The sequence below is a fragment of the Mobula birostris genome, chromosome 20 (assembly GCF_030028105.1).
Source record: "Mobula birostris isolate sMobBir1 chromosome 20, sMobBir1.hap1, whole genome shotgun sequence".
NCBI classification, from domain to species: Eukaryota; Metazoa; Chordata; class Chondrichthyes; order Myliobatiformes; family Myliobatidae; genus Mobula; species Mobula birostris.
Genome location: NC_092389.1, coordinates 8,067,876 through 8,092,328, shown reverse-complemented (window position 1 = coordinate 8,092,328; position 24,453 = coordinate 8,067,876). Strand labels below are relative to the sequence as shown.

The 24,453-nt window shown below is 42.8% G+C and overlaps 1 protein-coding gene across 4 annotated transcripts in view; it reads right to left on the bottom strand.

Moving 5' to 3' along the window:
• Positions 1–24,038, bottom strand: part of LOC140212762 (FXYD domain-containing ion transport regulator 6-like) — a 64,270-nt gene extending 40,232 nt beyond the window's left edge. The window contains exons 1-2 of one of the 4 annotated variants that reach the window (XM_072283947.1): positions 23,856–23,918; positions 23,339–23,463 (exon numbers count right to left, since the gene is read on the bottom strand). In XM_072283947.1, coding sequence (XP_072140048.1) covers positions 23,339–23,444 — 106 coding nt within the window. In that variant the 5' untranslated portion in view covers positions 23,445–23,463; positions 23,856–23,918. Of the gene's footprint in view, positions 1–17,355; positions 17,617–23,338; positions 23,464–23,855 lie in introns of those variants that run through there. The other 3 variants (XM_072283946.1, XM_072283950.1, XM_072283951.1) reach the window with 3 other exon arrangements.
• Between the last annotated feature and the right edge of the window lie 415 nt (positions 24,039–24,453).

Genomic DNA, 24,453 nt, shown 5'->3' with positions numbered 1-24,453 from the left:
TTGATCACTGAACTTTTGGTGACCTTGGTTCTAGAGTGCAGGCAACGTAAGCTGAACAGCTTCTGATCTGTCCTGGAGCTATGCACCACTCAATGGGGAGGATTCCTGGAGGTGAGATAGAGTACTGTCGTGAGTAAGGTTGAGTGAAATGTTCAAGTGCTAATACAGCCCTGGTGAATATCAGTCTGCCCCAAGACTGAGTGTACTGTGGACCTGTTGATTAATGTCACAATGAGGTAGATGCAAGATGCAGATGAACTTCTAGCTTCAGAATTTCAGGAGTTCCTCAGGAAGGATAGGAAGGTAGGTAAAGGGGGTGGCGTGGCCCTGATGGTAAGTAACAATATCAAATCAATAGAAAGAAGGGACATAGGATCAGAAGAGGTAGAATCCTTATGGGTAGAATTAAGAAATGGCAAGGGTAAAAAGAGACTAATAGCAGTTATATACAGGCCTCCAAACAGCAGTCGGGATGTGGACTACAAGTTGCAGCTGGAAATAGAAAAAGCATGTCAGAAGGACAATGTCAAGATAATTATGGGGGATTTTAATATGAAAGTGGATTGGGAAAGTCGGGAAGGTAATGGATCTCAGGAGAGGGAGTTTGTAGAATGCCTACAGGATGGCTTTTTGGAGCAACTTGTCCAGAAGCCCACCAGGGGACCGGCTGTTTTGGATTGGGTGCTGTGTAACGAACCTGAGGCGATTAGTGAGCTGGAGGTAAAAGGAACCTCTTGGAAGTAGTGATCATAATATGTTTGAGTTCAGTTTCAAATTTGAAATGGAGAAGCTGGTATCAGGTGTATCGATATTTCAGTGGAACAGGGGAAATTACAGTGGTATGAGAGAGGAACTGGCCCAAGCCAATTGGAAAAGTAAACTAAATGGAGGGACGGCAGAGCAGAATTGGATGAAATTCCTACAAGAAATAAGGAAAATGCAGGAAAAATATATTCCAAGAAAAAAGAAAATCATGAATAGAAAAATGGCACAAGTGTGGCTAACGACAGAGATTAAGGCAAAAATAAAAGCAAAAGAAACGGCGTACAAGGAAGCAAAAATTAGTGGGAAAAATGAGGACTGGAAGACCTTTAAAAACTTACAGAAAGAAACTAAGGAAGTCATTAGGAAAGAAAAGATGAATTATGAAAGGAAGTTGGCGATTAACATAAAAAAGGATACTAAGAGTTTCTTTAAATATATGAAGAGTAAAAGAGTGACAAGGGTAGAACTGGGACCGATTGAAAATGATGCTGGAGTAATTATAATGGATAACAAAGAGAAGGCGGAGGAACTGAATGAGTATTTTGCATCAGTCTTCACAGTGGAAGACATGAGCAATATACCTGATAGCCAGAGGTACCAGGGAATAGAATTAGGTACAGTCAAGATAACTAGAGAGAAAGTGCTTGGGAAGCTAAGTGGACTAAGAATAGATAGATCTCCCAGCCCGGATGAGGTGCACCCAAGGGTTCTGAAGGAGGTGGCTTTGGAGATTGTGGAAGCATTGGAAATGATCTTCCAGGAATCAATAGACTCTGGCATGGTTCCGGAGGACTGGAAGGTCGCAAATGTAGTTCCACTATTTAAGAAAGGAAGGAGGCAGCAAAAAGAAAATTACAGACTTATTAGTCTGACATCGGTAGTTGGAAAGATATTGGAGTCAATCCTCAAGGACGAGGTTATGAAATACCTCGAGGTGCATGACAAGATAGGCCGAAGCCAGCATGGTTTCATGAAGGGAAGATCCTGTCTTACCAACTTATTGGAATTTTTTGAGGTAATCTCGAATAAGATTGACAAGGGAGAGGCTGTGGATGTTGTGTATTTGGATTTTCAAAAGGCCTTCGATAAGGTGCCGCATATGAGGCTGCTTAATAAGATGAGAGCCCATGGAATTATAGGAAAGATATTGGAATGGGTGGAGCATTGGCTGATAGGCAGAAAGCAAAGGGTGGGAATAGAGGGATCCTATTCTGATTGGTTGCCGGTTACTAGTGGTGTTCCGCAGGGCTCGGTGTTGGGGCCGCTTCTTTTTACGATGTATATCGATGATTTGGATTATGGATTAAATGGTTTTGTGGCTAAGTTTGTGGATGACACCAAGATAGGTGGAGGAGCAGGAAATGTTGAAGAAACGGAAAGGTTGCAGAGAGACTTAGTCGGTTTAGGAGAGTGGGCAAAGAAATGGCAGCTGAGATACAACGTTGACAAATGTACGGTTGTACATTTCGGAAGAAGAAATAATCGGGCAGATTATTATTTAGATGGGGAGAGAATTCAAAAATTGGAAGTGCAAAGGGACTTAGGGGTCCTCGTGCAGGATACCCTAAAGGTTAACCACCAAGTTGGATTGGCGGTGAGGAAAGCGAATGCTATGTTGGCATTCATTTCAAGAGGAATAGTGTATAAGAGTAAGGAGGTGTTGATGAGGCTCTATGGGGCATTAGTGAGACCTCATTTGGAATACTGTGTGCAGTTTTGGGCCCCCTATCTTAGAAAGGATATACTGATGTCGGAGATAGTTCAGAGAAGATTTACGAGGATGATTCCTGGAATGCAGGGGCTAACATATGAGGAGCATCTGTCGGCTCTTGGAATGTATTCATTAGAGTATAGAAGAATGAGAGGGGATCTCATAGAAACGTTTCAAATGCTGAAAGGGTTGGACAGAGTAGATGTGGAAAGGTTGTTTCCCTTGGTGGGTGAGTCCAGGACAAGAGGCCATAGTCTTAGAATTAGAGGGTACCCAGTTAAAACAGAGATGAGGAGAAATTTTTTTAGCCAGAGGGTCATGGATTTGTGGAATTCGTTGCCACATACAGCTGTGGAGGCCCAATCATTGAGGGTGTTTGAGGAGGAGATTGACAGGTATCTAATTAGTCAGGGTATCAAGGGATATGGGGAAAAAGCCGGAAATTGGAACTAGATGGGTCTTGTGATATCTGATGGAGTCAAAGAACCTTGAACGGTCAAAATTGGCAATGTATGATGCACCATCATGATCCAGGCCACGCTCTCTTCTTACTACTACCATTCGGCAGGAGGTACAGGAGCCTTAGGTCCCACACAACCAGGTTCAGTAACACTTACTACCCATCAATCTTCAGGCTTCAGTGTGGATAATGTCACTCACCTCAATGCTGAACTAATTCCATAAACTATGAACTCACTCTCAAGGACTCTACAACTTATGTTCTCGTATTATTTATTTACTTTTAATTATTATTTGTACAATGTCTTTTTTTGTATATTGGTTGTTTCTCAGCCTTTGTTATTTATAGTTTTTCATAAATTCTGTTGTATTTCTTTATTTTCCTGCAAATGCCTGCAAGAAAAATGAATCTCAATGTAGTATTTGGCAACATATACATACTTGGAAAATAAATTTACTTTGAACATTTGATTTCTCTAGGATATCTCTTGTACACAGTACAAATCTAGCCTAGATGGATGGATTTCTTAATTTTGATTCAGAGGGAGCCCTTCGATTGCTTATTTAAGTCATTGGAGGTGGAAACTCCCTGTGGCAGTTAGCAGAGAGACCAGTTTAAGATCACCACAGTGAGGTATAAGCGGTCCCCTGGCAAGTCCATCTCTTTCCAGTCCCTATGTATGACATTTAGTACCATCATTTGCACAACCTTGATTGAGAAGTTACAGAACCTGGGCCTCTGTACCTCCCTCTGCAATCGGATCCTCGACTTCCTAACTGGAAGACCACAATCTGTGCAGAGTGGTGATAACATCTCCTGACGATCAACACTGGTGCACCTCAGGGGTGTGTGCTTAGCCCACTGCTCTACTCTCTATATATACCCGTGACTGTGTGGCTAGGCATAGCTCAAATACCATCTATAAATTTGCTGATGATACAACCATTGTTGGTAGAATCTCAGAAGGTGACGAGAGGGCGTACAGGAGCAAGATATGCCAACTAGTGGAGTGGTGCCACAGCAACAACCTGGCACTCAACGTCAGTAAGACGAAAGAGCAGATTGTGGAATTCAGGAAGGGTAAGATGAAGGAACACATACCAATCCTAATAGGGGGATCAGAGCTGGAGAGAGCGAGCAGTTCAAGTTCCTGGGTGTCAAACTCTCTGAGGATCTAACCTGGTCCCAACATATCAATGCAGTTATAAAGAAGGCAAGACAGCAGCTATACTTCATTAGGAATTTGAAGAGATTTGGTATGACAACAAATACACTCAAAAACTTCTATAGATGTACTGTGGAGAGCATTCTGACAGGCTGCATCACTGTCTGGTATGGGGGGTGGTGGCTACTGCACAGGACCAAAAGAGGCTGCAGAGTGTTGTAATTTTAGTTGGCTCCATCTTGGGCACTAGCCTACAAAGTACCCAGGACATCTTCAAGGAGCAGTGTCTCAGAAAGGTAGCGTCCATTTTTCAGGACTCCCAGCACCCAGGGTATGCCCTTTTCTCACTGTTACCATCAGTAGGAGGTACAAAAGCCTGAAGGCACACACTCAGCGATTCAGGAACAGCTTCTTCCCCTCTGCCATCTGATTCCTAAATTGGACATTGAACCCTTGAACAATACCTCACTTTTTAAATATATATTATTTCTGTTTCTTGCATGTTTTTTAATCTATTCAGTATACATATACTGTAATTTATTTATTTTTTCTCTCTCTCTCTTCTATATTATGTATTGCATTGAACTGCTGCTAAGTTAACAAATTTCACAACACACACCGGTGATAATAAACCTGATTCTGATAAGAATTTGTGTTCTAGGTATCTCTTTGACAAGTTTGAGAACTTGAGCAGAGATATCATATATTTCCAAGACCTTGTTGCTTTTTGTTGGCATATAGTCTTTTTAACTTCTTGTTTGTCAACCACCAACATTAAAAATGATCATCTCATTCATTATAAAACAGGGGTCAGCAACCTTTCTGCCTCTGTGGGCTGGATCGCGCATTAATGAGCGGACGGTGGGCCAGATAAATGCCATTTAAAGACTTGAAATATGGGAATTATCCATTTAAATACATCTAGTTATGTTTTGCCTCAAATTAATGAATAACGCATGCTAGAAAATCATTTGTGCTTAAGGTTGCCTACCCCTGTTATAAAACAACCATTTGCAGAAGCTTGCTCTTTACAAACCATCTCACACAATAGACAGAAATTGATGTGCTCAAATGTACAAATGTGTTAAATAATAGCTGTTCTCTGAATGTATATCTTTGGCTCTAAGCAAGCTTGAATCCTTGCAGTTGCTTTAGAAATTTGTGTCTGTGAGATTTAATTCCAACTGAGAGTCACAAACATAAAGGCAACATTATTAAGTGGCAAAATTACCTTAACATTGTAAGAAAAATGGAAATTGGCCAGTTAATGTGGAGTTGTTTAAAAGCACTAGGAACATAGTGGTTGTCAAACAAACTGAAGAACGAAGTTCATTCCATTCATCAATGCAGTAGGTGTCTGATACAATAATAAAGGAATTGTCTAGTGTCTGCAATCTGTCTCTATAATGGAGTCCACAACAGAAGGTAAAGAAATCCATAATGGTGAAGAGATTTGGAAACTGAAAGCCAGAAGAAATCTCATCTTCCTTCCACCTATTCCACACTTACCAAGTTAAGCCTTATTAACTCTTATTCTAAAATGTTATGCTCTGAAATAAGTCAAAGTTCAAAGTTAACATTATCAAAGTACATATATGTCACCATATACAACCCTGAGATTCTTGCAGGCATTCACAGTAAATCCAAGGAACACAATGGCATTGGTGTTTCCGTACCAGGCCATGATGTCACCAATATACTCTCCACCAGACAGGGGGCTAAGCACACAGCCTTGTGGTGCACCTGTGCTAATGGGAGATTGTGGAGGAGATGTTGTTGCCAATTCAAACTGGGTTCTGCAAGTGAGGAAATCGAAGATCCAATTGCAGAAGGAAGTACTGAGGCCAAGGTCTTGGAGCTTATTGAGGAGACTGAGCTGTAGGCAATAAAGAACATCCTGATGTACGAGGGGTGATTGATAAGTTAGTGGCCTAAGGTAGGAGTCAATTTTAGAAAACCTAGCACATTTATTTTTCAACATAGTTCCCCCCTACATTTACACACTTAGTCCAATGGTCACGGGGCAGATAGATCCCTTCTTTGTAGAAGTCGGTGCCTTGGATCTCCAGAAAGTGGTCCACAGCAGGGGTGATTGATAAGTTTGTAATTTTCCATATATACAGGATTCTGACCCGTTAGATACTATTTTAAAAATGAACCTTTTAGTGAAAGGTTTTCTTGGGAAAATTTATAATTTATTATTACAACAGCATAATTACCCTTCACTTAAGATTAAGTAAGATTGGGAGAGAGAGCTTAACATGACCTTGATAACAGAGGATTGGTTGTGAATTTTGAAGTTGGTTAACTCTTCTTCAATTTGTGCCAGTCACTCTTTAATTCAATTTAAAATTGTACATCGTTACTATTTGATAAAGGAGAGACTGTCTAAAATGTTTCCTAATGTTGATAGTCAGTGTGATAGATGTAAAGCCGAGACAGCTACATTGACACATATGTTTTGGTCGTGTTCTGTATTGAAACATTTTTGGAAATCTATTTTCTCTACAATTTCTAAAGTTTTAAAAATTAATTCACAACCTAATAAATTGACAGTTTTGTTTGGTATAATCTCTCAATATATTCATGGTATTTCTCTATCAGACCAACATGTAATTGCATTTGTTACATTATTGGCCAGAAGGGCTATTTTGTTGAAATGGAAAGATGCTTCTGCTCCTACTTTGATACAATGGTTCTCTCAGGTGATGCTATGTCTTTGTTTGGAGAAAATCAGAAGTTGAACTTTTCATCCTCGATTTGATTTTGAGAAAAGGTGGGGTTCATTTATCCGCTACTATCATCTGATTTGAGTTAATTAACATGGTTTCCTTCAGATTTTTGTTTAAATGGATTTGAGTTGGCGGATTGATGTTTTTCTTTTATGGAAGCTTGTATGACGTATAGCTCCAGGGTTGTGCTCCCAATGGGTTTTTCTCCCTTTTTTTTTAGTTAGTAGGGGTTTTTTTTCCTCTTAGTTAGCAGGGGTTCTTTTTTTTCTTTCAAAAAATATTCTTAACACTTTATTTTTTTTCTTATTATTGATATATTGCTTAGCTTTGTTAATCAGTTATTTGCTAATTTAATTCTTCATTGTACATATTGACTTGATTACCTTAATGTACTTTTGTTGATCTTTAATAATACAGTAATTAATAAAAGATTTTAAAAATGAAAATAAAGGTGGTGAGTTATTAACTTCAAACTTTCTGCATAATCAAAGAGTTGAACTGCATGTGCATGTAACTAGAGCTGTATAACTGTGTAAATGTAGGAGGGGACTAGGTTGAAAAATACATGTGCTAGGTTTTCTAAAATTAACTCCTTCTACCTTAGGCCACGAACTTATCAATCACCCCTCGTATGTACCTTCACCGTCCTGATGTTCCAGGATTTAGTGAAAAGCCAATGAAATGGCATCTGCTGTTGACCTGTTGCTCTGGTAGGCAAATTGGAGTGGATCCAAGTCACTTCTCAGGTATGAGTTGATATGTTTCATCACCAACTTCTCAAAGCACTTCGTCACAGTGGATGTAAGTGCTACTGAACGATAGTTACTGTGGCAGGTTACCAAGTTCTTCTCAGGCACTGGTATAATTATAGCCTGCTTGAGGCAGGTGGATACCTCAGGCTGCCGAAGCGAGAGGTTAAAGATATCAGTAAACATTCCAGGCAGTTGATCAGCACAAATCTTTAGTACTCGGCCAGATCTGAAGGATGGTCTCATTTTGGCCTCAGAGACTGAAATCACAAGGTCACTGGGGGCAGCGGGAGTCATGAAGGTTCCTGCATGTTTTGACAGTCAAAGTGAGCATAAATTTGCATTTAATTTGACTTAATTCCACTTAATTTGCATTTGATTCACAATACTAAATACTAAACCTCTACTAGCAACAAAGTACAGCCATACGGATAGACAACGAGATTTGTGAATAAAGCGAGGAGTCAGACAGGGTTGTGTTCTATCACCAGACCTGTTCTCCCTGTACAGTGAAAACATCATAAGAACCACACAAGACCTACTTGGAATAAGTATAGGAGGATACAATATCAACAACCTCCGCTATGCGGATGATACAGTACTGATAGCAAACAGTGAAGTAAATTTACAGAAACCAGTACCTACCATTAACACAGAGAGCCAACGACTTGGCCTAACCTTAAACAAAAAGAAAACTGAAGTAATGGTAATATCAAAGAAACCTGATATCCCAAACTGTAGGATCATATTGGGAAATGAAATCCTGAAACAAGTTCACAACTTCAAGTACCTTGGATCATCTGATGGCAAATGCGAAACAGACATAAAAGCAAGAATAGCCATGGCAAGAACAGCATTTACAGAAATGAGAAACATTCTAACGAACAAGAAAATAGCAATTGACATCTGCCTTAGAACTCTCAGCTGCTACATTCTTCCTATATTGACGTATGGCTGCGAGTCATGGACCATCACAAATGCAATGGAAAAAAGAATCAATGCAGCAGAGATGTGGTTCCTCAGAAGAATGCTATGCATATCATATACGGACAGGATAACCAACAAAGAAGTTCTACAGGGAACGAAAACAAAACGTACATTACTTAAAAAAATCAGAAAACAGCAACCAAAATTCTTTGGACACATCATGCGAAGAGAGACATTAGAACATTTATTTACAACTGGAAAGCTGGAAGGAAAAAGAAGCAGAGACAGACAGAATGAAAACGATAGATGGAATAACATCATGGTTAGAAACAGGGGAGGCAACAACTACAATTCGGAAGGTCAAGGACCGTGATGGATGGGGAGACATGATCGCCCACGCCGAACGGCAAGGCACCTGAATGAATGACTAAATACTGTACTCACACTGTCTCCTGCTTATTGCATATCATTGCAATAATAGACAGTGCGAGAAGGAGGTTAGGCAGGTGTAGAGAAGGGATGCGCTCAGACTGATGGTTTGAGATGTGTCTATTTTAATGCAAGGAGTATTATGAACAAAGTGGATGAGCTTAGACTATTTGGAATTATGATGTTGTGGCGATTACAGAGACTTGGATGGCTCAGGGGCAAGAATGGTTACTTCAAGTGCCAGGGTTTAGATGTTTCAGAAAGGATAGGAAGGGAGGCAAAAGAGGTGGGGGCGTGGTACTGTTGATCAGAGATAGTGTCACGGCTGCAGAAAAGGAGGAAGTCATGGAGGGATTGTCTACGGAGTCTCTGTGGGTGGAAGTTAGGAACAGGAAGGGGTCAATAACTCTACTAGGTGTTTTTTATAGACCACCCAATAGTAACAGGGACATCGAGGAGCAGATAGGGAGACAGGTTCTGGAAAGGTGTAATAATAACAGGGTTGTCATGATGGGAGATTTTAATTTCCCAAATATTAATTGGCATCTCCCTAGAGCAAGGGGTTTAGATGCGTGGAGTTTGTTAGGTGTATTCGGGAAGGGTTCTTGAAATAATATGTGGATAAGCCTACAAGAGGAGAGGCTGTACTTGCTCTGGTATTTGGAAATGAACCTGGTCAGGTGTCAGATCTCTCAGTGGGAGAGCATTTTGGAGATAGTGATCACAATTCTATCTCCTTTACCATAGCATTAAAAGATGAGAGAGAATAGAACCAATCAAGTGTGACAGTGGAAAATTGTGTATGGAACCAGAGGAGATAGCAGAGGTACTTAATGTGGTACTTTGCTTCAGTGTTCACTGTGGAGAAGGATCTTGGTGATTGTAGGGATGATAACTTACAGCAGACTGATAAGCTTGAGTGTGTAGATATTAAGAAAGTGGATGTGCTGGAGCTTTTGGAAAGCATCAAGTTGGATAAGTCTCCGGGACTGGACAAGATGTACCCCAGGCTACTGTGGGAGGCGAGGGAGGAGATTGCTGAGCCTCTGGCAATGATCTTTGCATCATCAATGGGGATGGGAGAGGTTCCAGAAGATTGGAAGGTTAGGGATGTTGTTCCCTTATTCAAGAAAGGGAGTAGAGATAGCCCAGGAAATTATAGACCAGTGAGTCTTACTTCAGTGGTTGGCAAGTTGATGGAAAATATCCTGAGAGGCAGGATTTATGAACATTTGGAGACATATAATATGATTAGGAATAGTCAGCATGACTTTGTCAAAGGCAGGTCGTGCCTTATGGACCTGATTGAATTTTTTGAGGATGGGACGAACACATTGATGAAGGTAGGGCAGTAGGTGTAGTGTACACGGATTTCAGCAAGGCATTTGATAAGGTACCCCATGCAAGGCTTATTGAGAAGGTAAGGAGGCATGGGATCCAAGGGGACATTGCTTTGTGGATCCAGAATTGGCTTGCCCACAGAAGGCAAAGAGTGGTTGTAGCTGGGTCACATTCTACATGGAGGCCAGTGACCAGTGGTGTGCCTCAGGGATCTGTTCTAGGACCCCTACACTTTGGGATTTTTATAAATGACTTGGATGAGGAAGTGGAGGGTTGGGTTAGTAAATTTGCGATGAAAAATGGCAGATGGAGTTCAACCCAGATAAGTGTGAGGTGGTTCATTTTGGTAGGTCAACTAGGATGGCAGAGTATAGTATTAATGGTAAGACTCTTGATAGTGTGGAGGATCAGAGGGATCTTGGAGTCCAAGTCCATAGGACACTCAAAGCTGCTGCGCAGGTTGACTCTGTGGTTAAGAAGGCATATGGTGCATTGGCCTTCATCAATCGTGCGATTGAGTTTAGGAGCCGAGAGGTAATGTTGCAGCTATATAGGACCCTGGTTAGACCCCACTTGGAGTACTGTGCTCAGTTCTGGTTGCTTCACTACACGAAAGCTGTGGAGATTATAGAAAGGGTGCAGGGGAGATTTACAAGGATGTTACCTAGTTTGGAGGTCGTGCCTTATGAGAATAGGTTGAGTGAACTCGGCCTTTTCTCCTTTGAGCGACGGAGGATGAGAGGTGACCTGATAGAGGTGTATAAAATGATGAGAGGCATTGGTCGTGTGGATAGTCAGAGGCCTTTTCCCAGGGCTGAAATGTCTAACTCGACAGGGCACAGTTTTAAGGTGCTTGGAAGTAGGTACAGAGGAGATGTCAGGGGTGGGTTGGTTGGTTGGTTGTTTATTTATTTATTTATTACGCAGTAAGTGGTGAATGTGTGGAATGGGCTGCCAGTGACGGTGGTAGAAGCGGATATGATAGTGTCATTTAAGAGAATTCTGGATAGCTATATGGAGCTTAGAAAAATAGAGGGCTATGGGTAAACCTAGGTAATTTCTCAGGTAAGGACATGTTCGGCACAGCTTTGAGGGCCGAAGAGCCTGTATTGTGCTGTAGGTTTTCTATGTTTCTGTGTTTATAATCCCAATATCTCTTCAGTTGATCTGGTTGGAGCCACTGTTTGCTTCTGACATTTTCCCTATAGCCTCTATTTGGTCAGACAGGAGAGGAGTGAAGTGGATAATTTCACTCACTCGAACATAGAGATCCCAACTGATTGCACAACCTACTTTCAAGAACCCTACAATTCATGTTCTTGATATTTCTCACTGTTGCCATCAGGTGGGAGATAGCAAGGCCTGGGGGCACACACTCAGCGATTCAGGAACGGCTTGTTCCCCTCTGCCATCCAATTCTTAAGTGGACATTGAAGCTTTGGACACTACCTCACTTTTTTTTAAACATACAATATTTCTGTTTTTGCACATTTTAAAAAATCTATTCAATATACATCATTGAGTTACTTGTTTATTTATGTTTTATTTTATTTATTATTATTATTTCTCTCTGCTAGATTACGTATTGCATTGAACTGCTGCTGCTAAATTAACAAATTTCATATCACATGCTGGTGATAATAAATCTGATTCTGATATTATTTATTACTAATTTATCTATTATTATGTTTTTTTTTTGTATTTGCCCAATTTTTGTTGTCTTTTGCTCATTAGTTGTTTGTCCATCTTTGTTTGTGTGTAGTTTTTTTCATTGGTTCTATTTTATCTCTTCGTATTTAATTGTGAATGCCTGTAGAAAACTGAATCGCAGGGCTGTATATGGTGACATACTGTATATATACTTTGATAATAAGCTTACTTTGAACTTTGAATGTGGCTGAATGGTGTAGATCCAGAGCCATTCAGTTCTCCCACTGGTGTGGGAGTCCTGAGTGTAACCCTCAAGCAAGCTGGTGATTGGTTCTACAAAACACCATTTGATTTAATGGGCATTTGGTTATGGTACCTCAAACCACCCATGACAGATGGACGATGACTGTTTTATTTCAGATGATTCCATTATAGATTCAGTCTGCAGCAAAGGTCTTGAAGTAAATAGAACCATCACACTAACAGAATACAAATGGTGTCTCACACCCAGACACTGGCCGTTGCATACTTGATCTATCAGTCTGCATCGCAACAAATGTAAATTAGAAAAAAAACTGATAGCATAAAACATCCTGGATAAACAGACCACCTATGCAGAAGAGTCCAACATGAAATATTAACAACTGTTCCCTTTCAGGATTTGGCTGGCCATCTGTGGATTTTCTGGTTTTGATAAACAGAAAAGAAAGAGAAAGGAATAAATGCACAGGCAACATAAAGTCAATACTCAAATTCATTTGCGCACTAAACCATTGATAAGGATCTATGCATAGGAGCAAATTGTCTGATCATCATAAATTCATAATTTCTTTTTGCACTGCAGAGAATTCTTGATTTTGTGCACAAATCTTTGGATTAAGAGGTCAAACCACGGCCTGTTATGGCAAGCTGGTGCCTAACGGACCATTAGGAACTGGAGTGTACCTGGAGAAGAAAATTCTGCTTCAACCAATACGTGTGTTTTAGAGGAAAAAAATGTCCTTGGGGGTTTCTAGAAGCGCCAAACAAAATGTGATACTGAGCTGCAAAAGAAGGTTTTATGATCAAATGCTTTGAGAGGGATAGGTTTAAGCATGTTAAGGTGGGTGGGAGGAACAGGGATTTCTGGGAGGAAGCTTGAGAGGTCAGGTCTAAGGCTGCTGACATCGCAGCCAGCAGAATTAAGGAGTGTCCAAATTAGAACACAGAACACTATAGCACAGTACAGGCCCTTCAGCCCTTGATGTAGTGTTGACATTTTGACCTATTCCAAGATCAATCCAACCCTTCCCTCCCACATAGCTCTCCATCTTTCTATCATCCATGCACTGATCTAAGAGTTTCTTAAATGCCCCTGATGTATCTGCCTCTACCACCATCTCATGCTCCCACCACTCTCTGACATACCCCCCCATACTTTCCTCTAATCACTTTGAAATTATGCACTTTCATGTTAACAATGACATGTAAGAAGTATTTTAAAAATATATATATAATCTGGTGTTTTAAAAGTCTCCAACAACAATTCATTCTTGAAATGAGATTTTTTGCTGGTAATTGCTCATATTTGGTGCTAGCGTTTTAGATCAGTAGTAGTTAATAGATCACTTTGCGAGAAAATATTTAACTTTTAAATATTGCAGCTTTAACAATTAGTAGTTTAAACAACCAGCTCCTGCCTATGTTAATCTCACTATTTCTCATGAGTGGCTATTGATAGGGTTCTTTAATCAACATCCACTTCCAGCCATGCATGTGCACGATCGGAGTTTTATCTAAGCATTCATTGGAAAAATACATCTCACGATGCTCTGAACACATTAACCTGGGGTCATTGGGTGTTTTGGGTCTTTCAACATCAGACATCCTCACCCAGATGATCCAGCCATGGCTGATGACTTGTGTTCAGGTAGCATGTGCTGCAGATCCCCCTAGACTCGCTCCCTTCATCCAGAGCCATCTTGGGGCTTTCTCTGCTGCCTCAGTGATGTTGCCGATGACTCTCTGCCTCCTTGTACCAGCGACATCCAATATGCTGCGGGCTCTGGGAAGAGACTGTTCAGCGAAGACCGGCAGCCCACTTCAACGGGCATGCACTTTACCTTCCATCCCTGCCTCTGCTGACCAGTCCCTCGTACGTGACAAGCTTCCTCTCATGGCTCTCCTCCAGATGCTCCTCCCACAGCACTGTCCGCTCCAGCAGGATGATGTATTTTTGCTGCCTCTGAGACCAGGAGGATGTTTGGTCTCAAGGTGGCCTTGACAATGTGTTGTGAGAAATTCAATTGTTTCTCCAAGTCAGTCATGAGTAATATCAGGAGCTACCAAACCCATAGAAATATTTCAGATCTATGTGAGTGGAGAACATGCCAAGCTCCATGAACCAGTCTTCCTGGAATTTTGGCGCCTCCATCATAATTTCCACCCAGAACTGTTCATTCGTCACCCATTCGCTAACTGTCCTCCCAGTTCATTAAGGTTTTAAAATTCTCTGGTTCAAAGCCTTATGGGCATTGCTCCTTCCTAGCTCCATAGCCTTCTCCAGTCCTTTAACAAACTAGGGTCACTGGGCTCCTCCAGTTCAGGATCCACCACTGGCTGTAATGACTTCAGTTCCAGAATTCCCTTCCTGAGCATCTCTGCCCTCTGTTCTCTCTTCTTCCAAATGTTCAATTACAATGGAGTGCTTTTGAAAGTGATTTCCTTTAGCTTAGTGAAACCGATGAGTGAACTCTCCTTCCTCATTAAGAGTACTCCTTGGATTTAAAGTTTAAAGCAAGTTGGAACTGTACTGCATTGCAATAAAATTTGGAGATTCTTCCCTGCAGGCCTCTGTACTTTGTGCTTTTATCTGAATCTTACTGCAGGGAAGATGCAGAAGCAGTGGTTAGCATAATGCTTTAGACCCTGGTTCAGTTCCGTCACTGTCCATAAGGAGTTTGTACATTCTCCCCCTGACTGCGTGGGTTTCCTCCGAGTAATCTGATTTTCTCCCACATTCCAAAGACATAAGGGTTGGTAGGTTACTGGGTGTAATTGGGTGGTTACGGCTCATTGAGCTGGATGGCCTGTTACCACACTGTATCTCAAAAAAAAATACAGACAGGAACGAGAATAAGGAAGCCCAATATACAACCCAACAATGAATATGTCTTTATGTCCTCTCATCTGTGGAATCATGTGTGGTAATGGAGACACAAAGAAATTGGGAAATATATACCAACATTCAGAGCACCTATGGTAAATGACTCTCTGGTACTATTTAGAGAACTGTCAGTGTAGTGTTTGGAAATGTTTTGACTTAGCTGGTAACAGAAACCCAGAGGGTCCAGAACTTGATCCTGGTAAAAATAGAATATTATGTAGCACTCCTGATTATCTTGAAATAAAGTATGGTAAAGGGAGAGATCACTTTCCACTCAGCATCACAGGATAATTTCAAACCAGCTAAGGACCTGCAATACAATTTTGTCCATATTATCCTAGTTTTATCCAAGTCCACTGTCCAACCTCAACCAAGCTCCTTGGCAGCACATTCTAGCTGCTAATTTCACATTTGCGCAGAGTTCACAGCATCAGTGCTGAACAATCAGTGCCCTCACAATTTGTACTTAAACCTCTTCTGTAGCACACACAAAATGCTGAATGAACTCAGTAGGTAGGTCAGGTTGCAAGTCCTGATGAAGGGTCTCGCCAGAAACGTCACCTCTTTCCATAGATCTTGCCTGACCTCCAGATTTTTTTTTTGTGCATTACTCTGGATTTCCAGCATTTGCAGAATCTCTTGTGTTTATGTTAAACCTCTTCTTCTTGGTTTGCCAGGCATTCATCTTAATGCATAATTTTTGGCACAGCATAAAACATCATCAGTGTGGGGTGGAGAAGGGGCTCACAGTGTGAATTGTGGAATTGATAAATGGGATTGCCGGGAGGATCTAAGATATAGACTGAGTTGGGTTCAGGGTGGGGCAAGTGGGGGGTTAGAGTGGCAGGGGTGGATAAAAGCCTAAGGAGGAGGGAGGGAGATGAGCATGGGAGTGGCTGGTTGTGAATGAAGGGGCAGGAGAGCAATGGTCTGGTGGAAGGTTGTAGTGTGGTGTGAGGACTGAGGTGTGACGATGGGGATGTGCTGGGTGTGTGGGGAAGTGGGAGGCGTTGAGTTAGTGGGGAAATAAGCGAAAGTGGTAGTCTATTAATCGGAAAGTCTAGATTCGGACAAGTTTATCGTTCCCCGTCAGAGGAGAACAGGCGTGGATCCTGCCGTCCGTGACAAAGTAAAAAAAAACTGTTGCCTGTTGGAATAACATTTAAACGGATTTTAATATTGATCCGTTGCTGATAACCAGGATAACTTTTCATTTATTTCTACCGCGCCCTTGCATTTTAATCTGATCGTTACTGCAATTTGCAACTCCGGGAGAGAAAAACGTGCAAATGCCCGGGAATAAATCCTACAGAACGTCTGACGCAAAGGAATGCTCAAGGCAAAGTAAAGATACCTCTTATTCCTAGTCCCGATTAAACCCGGTAATAAAAAGGCATCTTCCACCCCCAACACTGGGCGTGAACGCAACGTGACAAGTTTCGCCCTCGCCTGTCAAGGAACCGTGATAAGAGGGGAAAAATCCACTTCAAACCAGCTCCAAAGCAGCGCTCAACAGGAGCTGGATGGAATGAGAAGGATTCACAACAAGGAACAGGTTGTCAGGGGATGGGTAGGTGGGGGAATTAGATGGCTTGACAGTCTCTCCAAACACAAGGCCAGTTACGTTTGTTTGTAAGTAAATGGCAGTTCTATTCTCAAAATGCATTTAACTCCCGGTCACGTTCACGGAGAGACGTTTCTAGACAGTGGTTTTCTTCCGAAAGTGCTACAGATAAATACATATTCCAACCATATAAATCATATTTGATGTGTATTTTTTTTTCCGCACAAATTTCATCGTGTCCAAGCCAAGACTCCCCTGTTGTTTACCGCCACGGAAGGTCAACACCCTTCACGGGAGGAAGTGGGGGCAAAACTGAACGGCCAGCCACATGCGCCCGTGGGGGGGGGTGAGGAGAAAGGGGCAACAAGATGGAAGTTGGAAGCAGATTGTCACCTCCTCCCCCCGCCCCCCACCGAAATCGCTGAAGCATTTACAATCCAACTGTCCCGCGAGCTCCCACAAAATCAACCCACCCCACCCTGGGGTCTATTCCCTGTATTTCACATTAACAGTGGGATAAAAATCACAATCGACATATAAACGAGCGTCCACAGCCGCTCATTTACAATCCAGGCTGAACACAAATACAGAAGATTCCTCGTCGCCGAAACCCATTCTGATACACACGTTCAACACGTTTCACAATTCGCGGAGATTAATCAAAGGAACTGATTCCCCTCTCCTTCCCCCCTTTTATTTTGGGGGAAACAGTCTTACCTCGCTGCACACTCCTCCCTATCAAAGCGAAACGAGGGAAATCCCCTTACGGACGAGCGGCGGACAGACTGTGCGTGAGGAGGAGAGGGTACGGCTGTGGGGCGGAGAGAACGAGGGTCTCGCTCTGCCAGCCTTGAGGTTTTTCAGGGATTCGCTCCGTGTCCCTGCGCCAGAATCACCATCCCACACGGGCTGTGTGAGGGAGACCGCGAGAAGGGAGCTCAGAGGGGGAGGGAGGCAGGCAGCGACCCCCGGAGCTGTTGCACCTCGCTGGAGTTAGAGCAGCCACCCACAAGCTGGGTATTCGTAATGAAGGACCAACAGTCCTTCCCTGCAGTCACATCACCCCCCTCCCCCCAAAAAAACTTGCAAGTTCCTTATTTCTTCTTGTACATTTTCATTTGTTCCTCTGTGTCCTTAAGTATAAAGGAATGGGAGTGATCAAATTGATATGGAGGACAGAACAATTGTGGTCATATTAATTCATGGTCCTGGGCAATGAAATGGGTGTGAACTGAAACCCCATCATAATAGCTGGGGAAGGTAAATGCAACTGGTCCAAATCTGGATTGAAGGCTAGTCTTAGGACCCATGAAAAGCTAGACGTAGGAACCATGGTACTGAACCCTATTCAGTTCACCAATGTTCAGTTTGGGGAAGGAAACCAGGCATAAGGCAGTGCTGAGGGATTGCTATGATATCAGAGGAGATGCCAAGCCAAGGCTCTGCTTTCTCTTGTAAAACATCCCAATTTGGAGAAGTTGTCCTTGGTGTCCTTATCAATTACTTTCAGTATTGATTCCAATAAATTGTAAATGATTTTATATTATTGGGATGTCATTGAAACCTATCAAATATTGAAAGTCTTAGATAGAGTTGATGTGGAGAGGATGGTTCCTGTAGTGGGGGAGTCTGGGACCAGGGGACACTGCCTCAGAATAAAGGAATATCCATTTAGAACCGAGATAAGGAGGAATTTCTTTAGGGAGAGGGTGGCAAATCTGTGGGATTCATTGCCGTAGACATCTATGGAGGTCAAGTCATTGAGTATATTTAAAGCAGAGGTTGATAGGTTCTTGATTCAAAGGTCATGGGGTGAAGGCAAGAGAATGGGATTGAGAGCGATAATAAATCAGCCATGATCAAATGGCGGAGCAGGCTTGATGGGCCAAATGGCCTAATTCTGACCCTGTGACTTATGGAAGGTAGGGAAGTGGACAGATCCATATTATTTATAATATGATTGGACAGTAGAACAACACTGAAGCCCAAGTAACCCAGTCCTGATTATATCAAACACTCAGCCAGGTCCAGTTTCAACGACTAGAAGCACTGGTGTATGAATATTATAAGCAGCTTGGTTAGCTTATGTTGATTACTGCTCAAAAGCCAATATGCATGTTTCCAATTCATAACATGGGGCAAGCTAACCCCTCTAGTAAAATGCTGTTCATTGCCATATCAATCCTATTTCTCATTTTTATGCTATAACTGAATTCAAGTTGACTTGAACTCTGGTTTTTTAGATTACTAGTCTGCTTATTCATCAGTGTAAACCAATACTTTTACCAAGCCTTTTAACATTTTAGTTCAAAGACTTTTGTACTGGTTGCTAAACTAGTTTCTGGTCTGGTTCCTAGGATGACCTGTTGCTGTCTTTGTTGATGTAATCAACGTAGAAGCCATAAATTGAAAAAAAGACTTTAACAATGGAAAATCACTAAACTGTTTTCCCTCTTTGAATGAAGTGTAATTGAGTTTTCAATGACATACTAAGTAATAATTACTGTTTATCAATCTCTGGCCCTGAAAATGTCATCTACTGTACAGATTTTCATTTCATCCAAATTTTCATTTCATATGCTATGGATTTTAAAATAGACTAATCCCTCCTTCCTACACCATGTCCATATCCCTCCATCTTCCTTGCATCCATGTGCCTATCCAAACGTCTCTTAAAAGCCTCTATTTGTCTCTACCACCATACCGTACAGTGCATTCCAGGCATCCACCCCACTCTCTGAGTGAAAAAAACTTAACCCTCACATCCCCCTTGAACCTACCCCTTCTCACTCTCAATGCCGTCTGGTATTAGCCATTTCAAGCCTGGGAAACAGATACTCCCTGTCCACTCTATCTGTGCCTCTCATAATCTTATAAACCTCTACCAAATCTCTCCTCAGCCTTTGCTGTTCCAAAGAGAACAACCAAAGTTTATCCAGCCTCTCATGACAGCACATGCAGCATCCTGGTAAAGCTCTTCTGCACCCTCTTTAAAGCCTCAACATCCTTCCCAGAGTGGGGCAACCAGAACTGTATACAATAATCCAGATGTGGCCTAACCAGAGCTTTATAAAGTCGCAAGATAACCTCTTGATTTTCGAACTCAATCCCCGACTAATAAAAGCAAGCATTCCACATACCTTCTTAACCACCTTATCGACATATCTAGCCACTTTCAGGGAGTTATGAACTTGGATACCAAGATCTCTCTGCTCAGCAACACTGTTAAGGCACTTGCCCTTAAAAGTGTACTCTCTCCTTGCATTTGCCCTACCAAGGTGCAGCACCTCACATTTATCTGGGTTAAACTTCATCTGCCATTTCTCTGCCCATATCTGCAGCTGATCTATATCATGCTGTATTCTTTGCTAATTTTCTACATTATCTACAGCTCCACCAATCTTGGTATCATCCACAAACTTACCAACCCACCACTCTATATTTTCATCCAGGTCATTTATATACATCACAAACAGCTGATGTCCCAGCATAGATCCCTGCTGAACACCACTAATTACAGACCTCCAGCTCAAATAATGGAAATTAAATTAAATTGTCTTGCTAAAGTTTGATGGTGATATTTCAACTTATTTCTATTCTGTCATTTATTTGGATTTTGTTCAAAAAGTTGGTTGAAAGTTTGGACTTTCTGTTAGAACTTTATGCTTACAGGTTTGCTGCTCAGTGGTTTTAAGGTATTTGGGTGTCATGGATCTCCTGTAGCTGATAATTGCTTGCCAGTTATCAACGTGAATGAACAGTCCACACCATTAGAACTGCTGAGGTCTTGTGCTGCCATCAATGTTGTTTTGTTAATAATAATCATTTTATTAATGATATCAAAACTCTACAGATGGAGTCAGGTTCTGGTCCATAGAGACACACCTTATTTTCAAAAGTAATTGGAAGTATTTTTAAAAACCTGCAGATTTAACTTATTCTGAAATTAAAAACTGAAAATCTGGAAGCACTCAGCAAGTCAGGCAGCACCTGTAGAAACGGAGACAGAGTTAACATTTCAGCTTAGAAAGAGAGAAAAATAAGTTAGCTGAAAGTTAGAAACACCAGAGATTCTGCAGATGCTAGAAATCCAAAGTCTGTCACACCTGTTGGGGCATAGGCCGCTAACAGCAGCTCACTAGAGTTCTCTGTCCTGGGCCAATAGAAGCCCTGTGTCTGCTTTCATCACACAACTTCATACATCTTCTAGGTGAAGATCCTTCTTCTCCCAGGAACCATGTCTTTAGTGTTACTGTTGGCATTTCTGTAGCTCTGTTTTTCATACAGGGTGGGGTTGCCAGCCGGGCTTGGGATCGTCCATGGTGGAGTTGGAAATCCAGAGCAACACACACAAAATTCTGGAAGAACTCAACCAGTCAGACAGCAACTATGGAGAGGAATAAAGAGTCAACATTTGGGTCACGGCCCTTCATCAGGTAGGTGCTGAGCTGCTTGACCAGATATGGTCCTCCAGCATTTTGTATTTAACTGTAAAATGAAGAGTGGGCTCGCAGTTAGATGGGGCAGATGGACAGAACATAGAACAGAGAATATTACAGCATAGTACAGGTCCTTCGGCCCATGATGTTGTGCCAACCTTTTAACTTTTAACTTACCTTAATCTAACCCTTCCCTCCTACATAGTCCTTAATTTTTCTACCATCCATATCTATGAGTTCCTTAAATATTCCTAGTGTATCTGCCTCTATGACCACCCCTGGCAGGACTCATCACTTTCCATGTAAAAAAACTTACCTTTGACATCTCCCTATAATTTCCTCCAATCATCTTAAAATTATGCCTCTCGAATTAGCCATTTCCACTCTAAAAGAACATAAAAACATACGATTTGAGATTTGTCACACTATTTTATTATTTTAGCTGAGGAATCAGGGATTGAGCCAGGTCTGAGGGATACATATTGAAGATACAAAATGGTTAACCGCTTTTGCACAGGGCAGATCTGTCATAATACATACCCTGTGACTGACAGAGTTGGCTGAGCTGCAGCTGATTTCCAAAGGCTATTCATGCCAATACTCTTGCAGTGTTTAGTTCTGTGCAATATCCTGAGGCAAGCAATCTGTTTAACCTATTCCTGTCAAAAGAAGACATTCTTTCTAACATCGTCTTTAATTCTCTCCAGCTATGTTCTTTTTCAAGTGGAGAATCAGAACTAGCCACCTCTGCTGTATCTTTAATAAAAGTTCCATTTTAATTTCTTCATTAATATAGTTTATCCCATTGGCATCTCTCCAGCATTTCTCAATATTTTGCATTCCTTTGTCTGTATTATTACTGTCTAACTGCTACCTTTAACATCTTGACCACTATTATCCCCCATGGTCAACCTTGGCCTAACTTTGTCACAGTTTTTCTCTTGTTCTGTCAAGTTGCAGTATGGGCTGTGAGTAGAAGTTGTCTCCATCCACCCACCCACCAGCCTGTAGCCCTCCAGACGGGTTACGAGGACCTGCCTACCCACTCTGTCCCTCTCTGACTCTTCCCCCCCCCACCCCAAGATTCAGCTCTCTCCATCCTGGACCCCCGTTGTGCTCCTAGAGCAAAGATATTACTGGGACTGCCCAAGGAAGCAGTAGAGTTGATGTCATTAAATATATTTAAGACAGAGCAGACATCCCACCTCTCCCGGAAGTTCTGGGAGTCTCCCGCATATTAATAGTGGCTCCCTGATGCCCGCAAATTATATACAATATCACGGAAACCAATTTTTTTGAGAGCGAGCGAGCGAGAGAAAGCAAGCGAGAGCGACCATGAGAGAGAGCGAGAGAGAGAGTGAGAGCGCGCCATGGCAGAGTGTGAAAATTAGTGCTTACCTTAAAATTAGAGTTTCTACATTCAGGGAGATGGGTCAATTAAAAATCAGTTAAAGATGGCGCCGGTAACGGGCGACTCTGCGCGTGCTCTCCCGAGCAAACTGCCCTCTCCACTATCCTATACCCCAGAAACCCTTCTAAGCCTCCAATTTAGCAAGATCAAGATCAACAACACCCTGGAGAAGCAACTGACCCAGCTGGAGACCACCGCGCCAGAACTGCTTCTTAAACTCTGGACCGCACCTGGACCCGACCAACGAGGCCCACCACGTTCCCGGAGACACGTGGAGCGCTTGGAGACCAACACCTCTCCGGAGCAGACCACACTCAAGGTGCCCCAGACGCTTCCCCGGAGTGACCACTGTAAAGCCCCGTTGGTGGCCATCCACAGCTGCTGGAAGTGAGGCCTCCGCCGCCGACCTCGGAAATCGAGCCCGAGGCTCGGCTGGAGTGGAGGCCTCCATAACCATGACTCGGCTTAAGGACTTGTTTCAGCCAGGAGCCCAGCCATCCAGGATTAATTGTTGGCTTCAGGGCCCGTCCCAATCGACAGCCCGGGCCCCCGACAGCTGGAAGTGGCAGCTGTGCCTCCCCCGTCACTCGGCCCGACCAGGAGTGCCCGACGACGCGAGCCGCCGATCGATCCCCGCGGGATGCTTCCACCTACCTCAAAGAGCTGACAACAACACACTATATCGATGGAAACCTGGAAAGATGCACTATTTACCGAGGAAGCGTGGGAAAAGAGCTGGGCTGCTGGTCAGATTGAAGCTGAGGGGCTTCGGGGTCCCTATGCCCACCATCCTACTAGCTAATGTGCAAGCCATAGAGAACAAGGTGGATGATCTTAAAGGGAGACTCACCTACTGCAGGGAGATGCAGAACTGCTGTGTATTCTGTTTCACCGAGACCTGGCTCTCCCCTTCCACCCCCGACTGTGCCATCCGACCGGAGGGATTTTCGATCCATCAGATGGACTGCATGGCGTCTTTGGGCAAGACAAGGAGAGATGGTGTCTGCCTACTGATCAACACTGCGTGGTGCTCGGACACAGTGGCACTGACAAGCTCCTGCAGCCCGGACCTGGAACACCTGTCGGTGAAGTGTCGTCCCTACTATCTGTCACTGGAATTCACCTCAGTCATACTGACAGCGGTCTACATTCCCCCCCAGGCGGATGTGGAGTGTGCTGTGAACATACTGTATGCCAACATCAGTGAACTTGAGACCAGGTATCCGGAGGCTTTGCTCATTACAGCCGGGGACTTTAACCAGGCCAACCTCAGAAAGGCGCTGCCAAAGTTATACCAACATGTCTCCTGCCCCAGTAGAGGCCCGAATATACTTGACCACTGCTACACAGCAGCCAAGGATGCCTACCGTTCTGTCCCACGACCTCACTTCGGAAAAATCGGACCATCAGGCCATACTCCTCCTCCCGGCTTACAAACTGAAACTGAAGCAGGAGGTCACGGTGTCAAAAAGTAGTGTCGCATTGGACGGAGGAAACGGATGAGGTCCTCTGTGACTGCTTTGAATCGGTGGACTGGTTAGTATTCAAGGACTTGGCAGCTAACCTCGATGAGTATGCCTCAGCTGTCACAGACTTTATTTGGAAATGCACGGAGGACTGTGTGTCTCGCAAGTTGATCCGGGTATTCCCTAACTGGAAACCTTGGATGAATTATGAGGTCAAGTCCCTTTTAAAGGCTAGAGCTGCGGCTTTTAGGTCCGGGGATACCAGTCGCTACTCGGAATCCAGGCGTGAATTCCGGAAACAACAGGAATTCTGCAGATGCTGGAAATTCAAGCAACACACATCAAAGTTGCTGGTGAACGCAGCAGACCAGTCAGCATCTCTAGGAAGAGGTCCTGACAAAGGGTCTCAGCCTGAAACGTCGACTGTACCTCTTCCTAGAGATGCTGCCTGGCCTGCTGTGAACTCCGGAAAGCCATTAAGGGCGCCAAGAGGGAATAT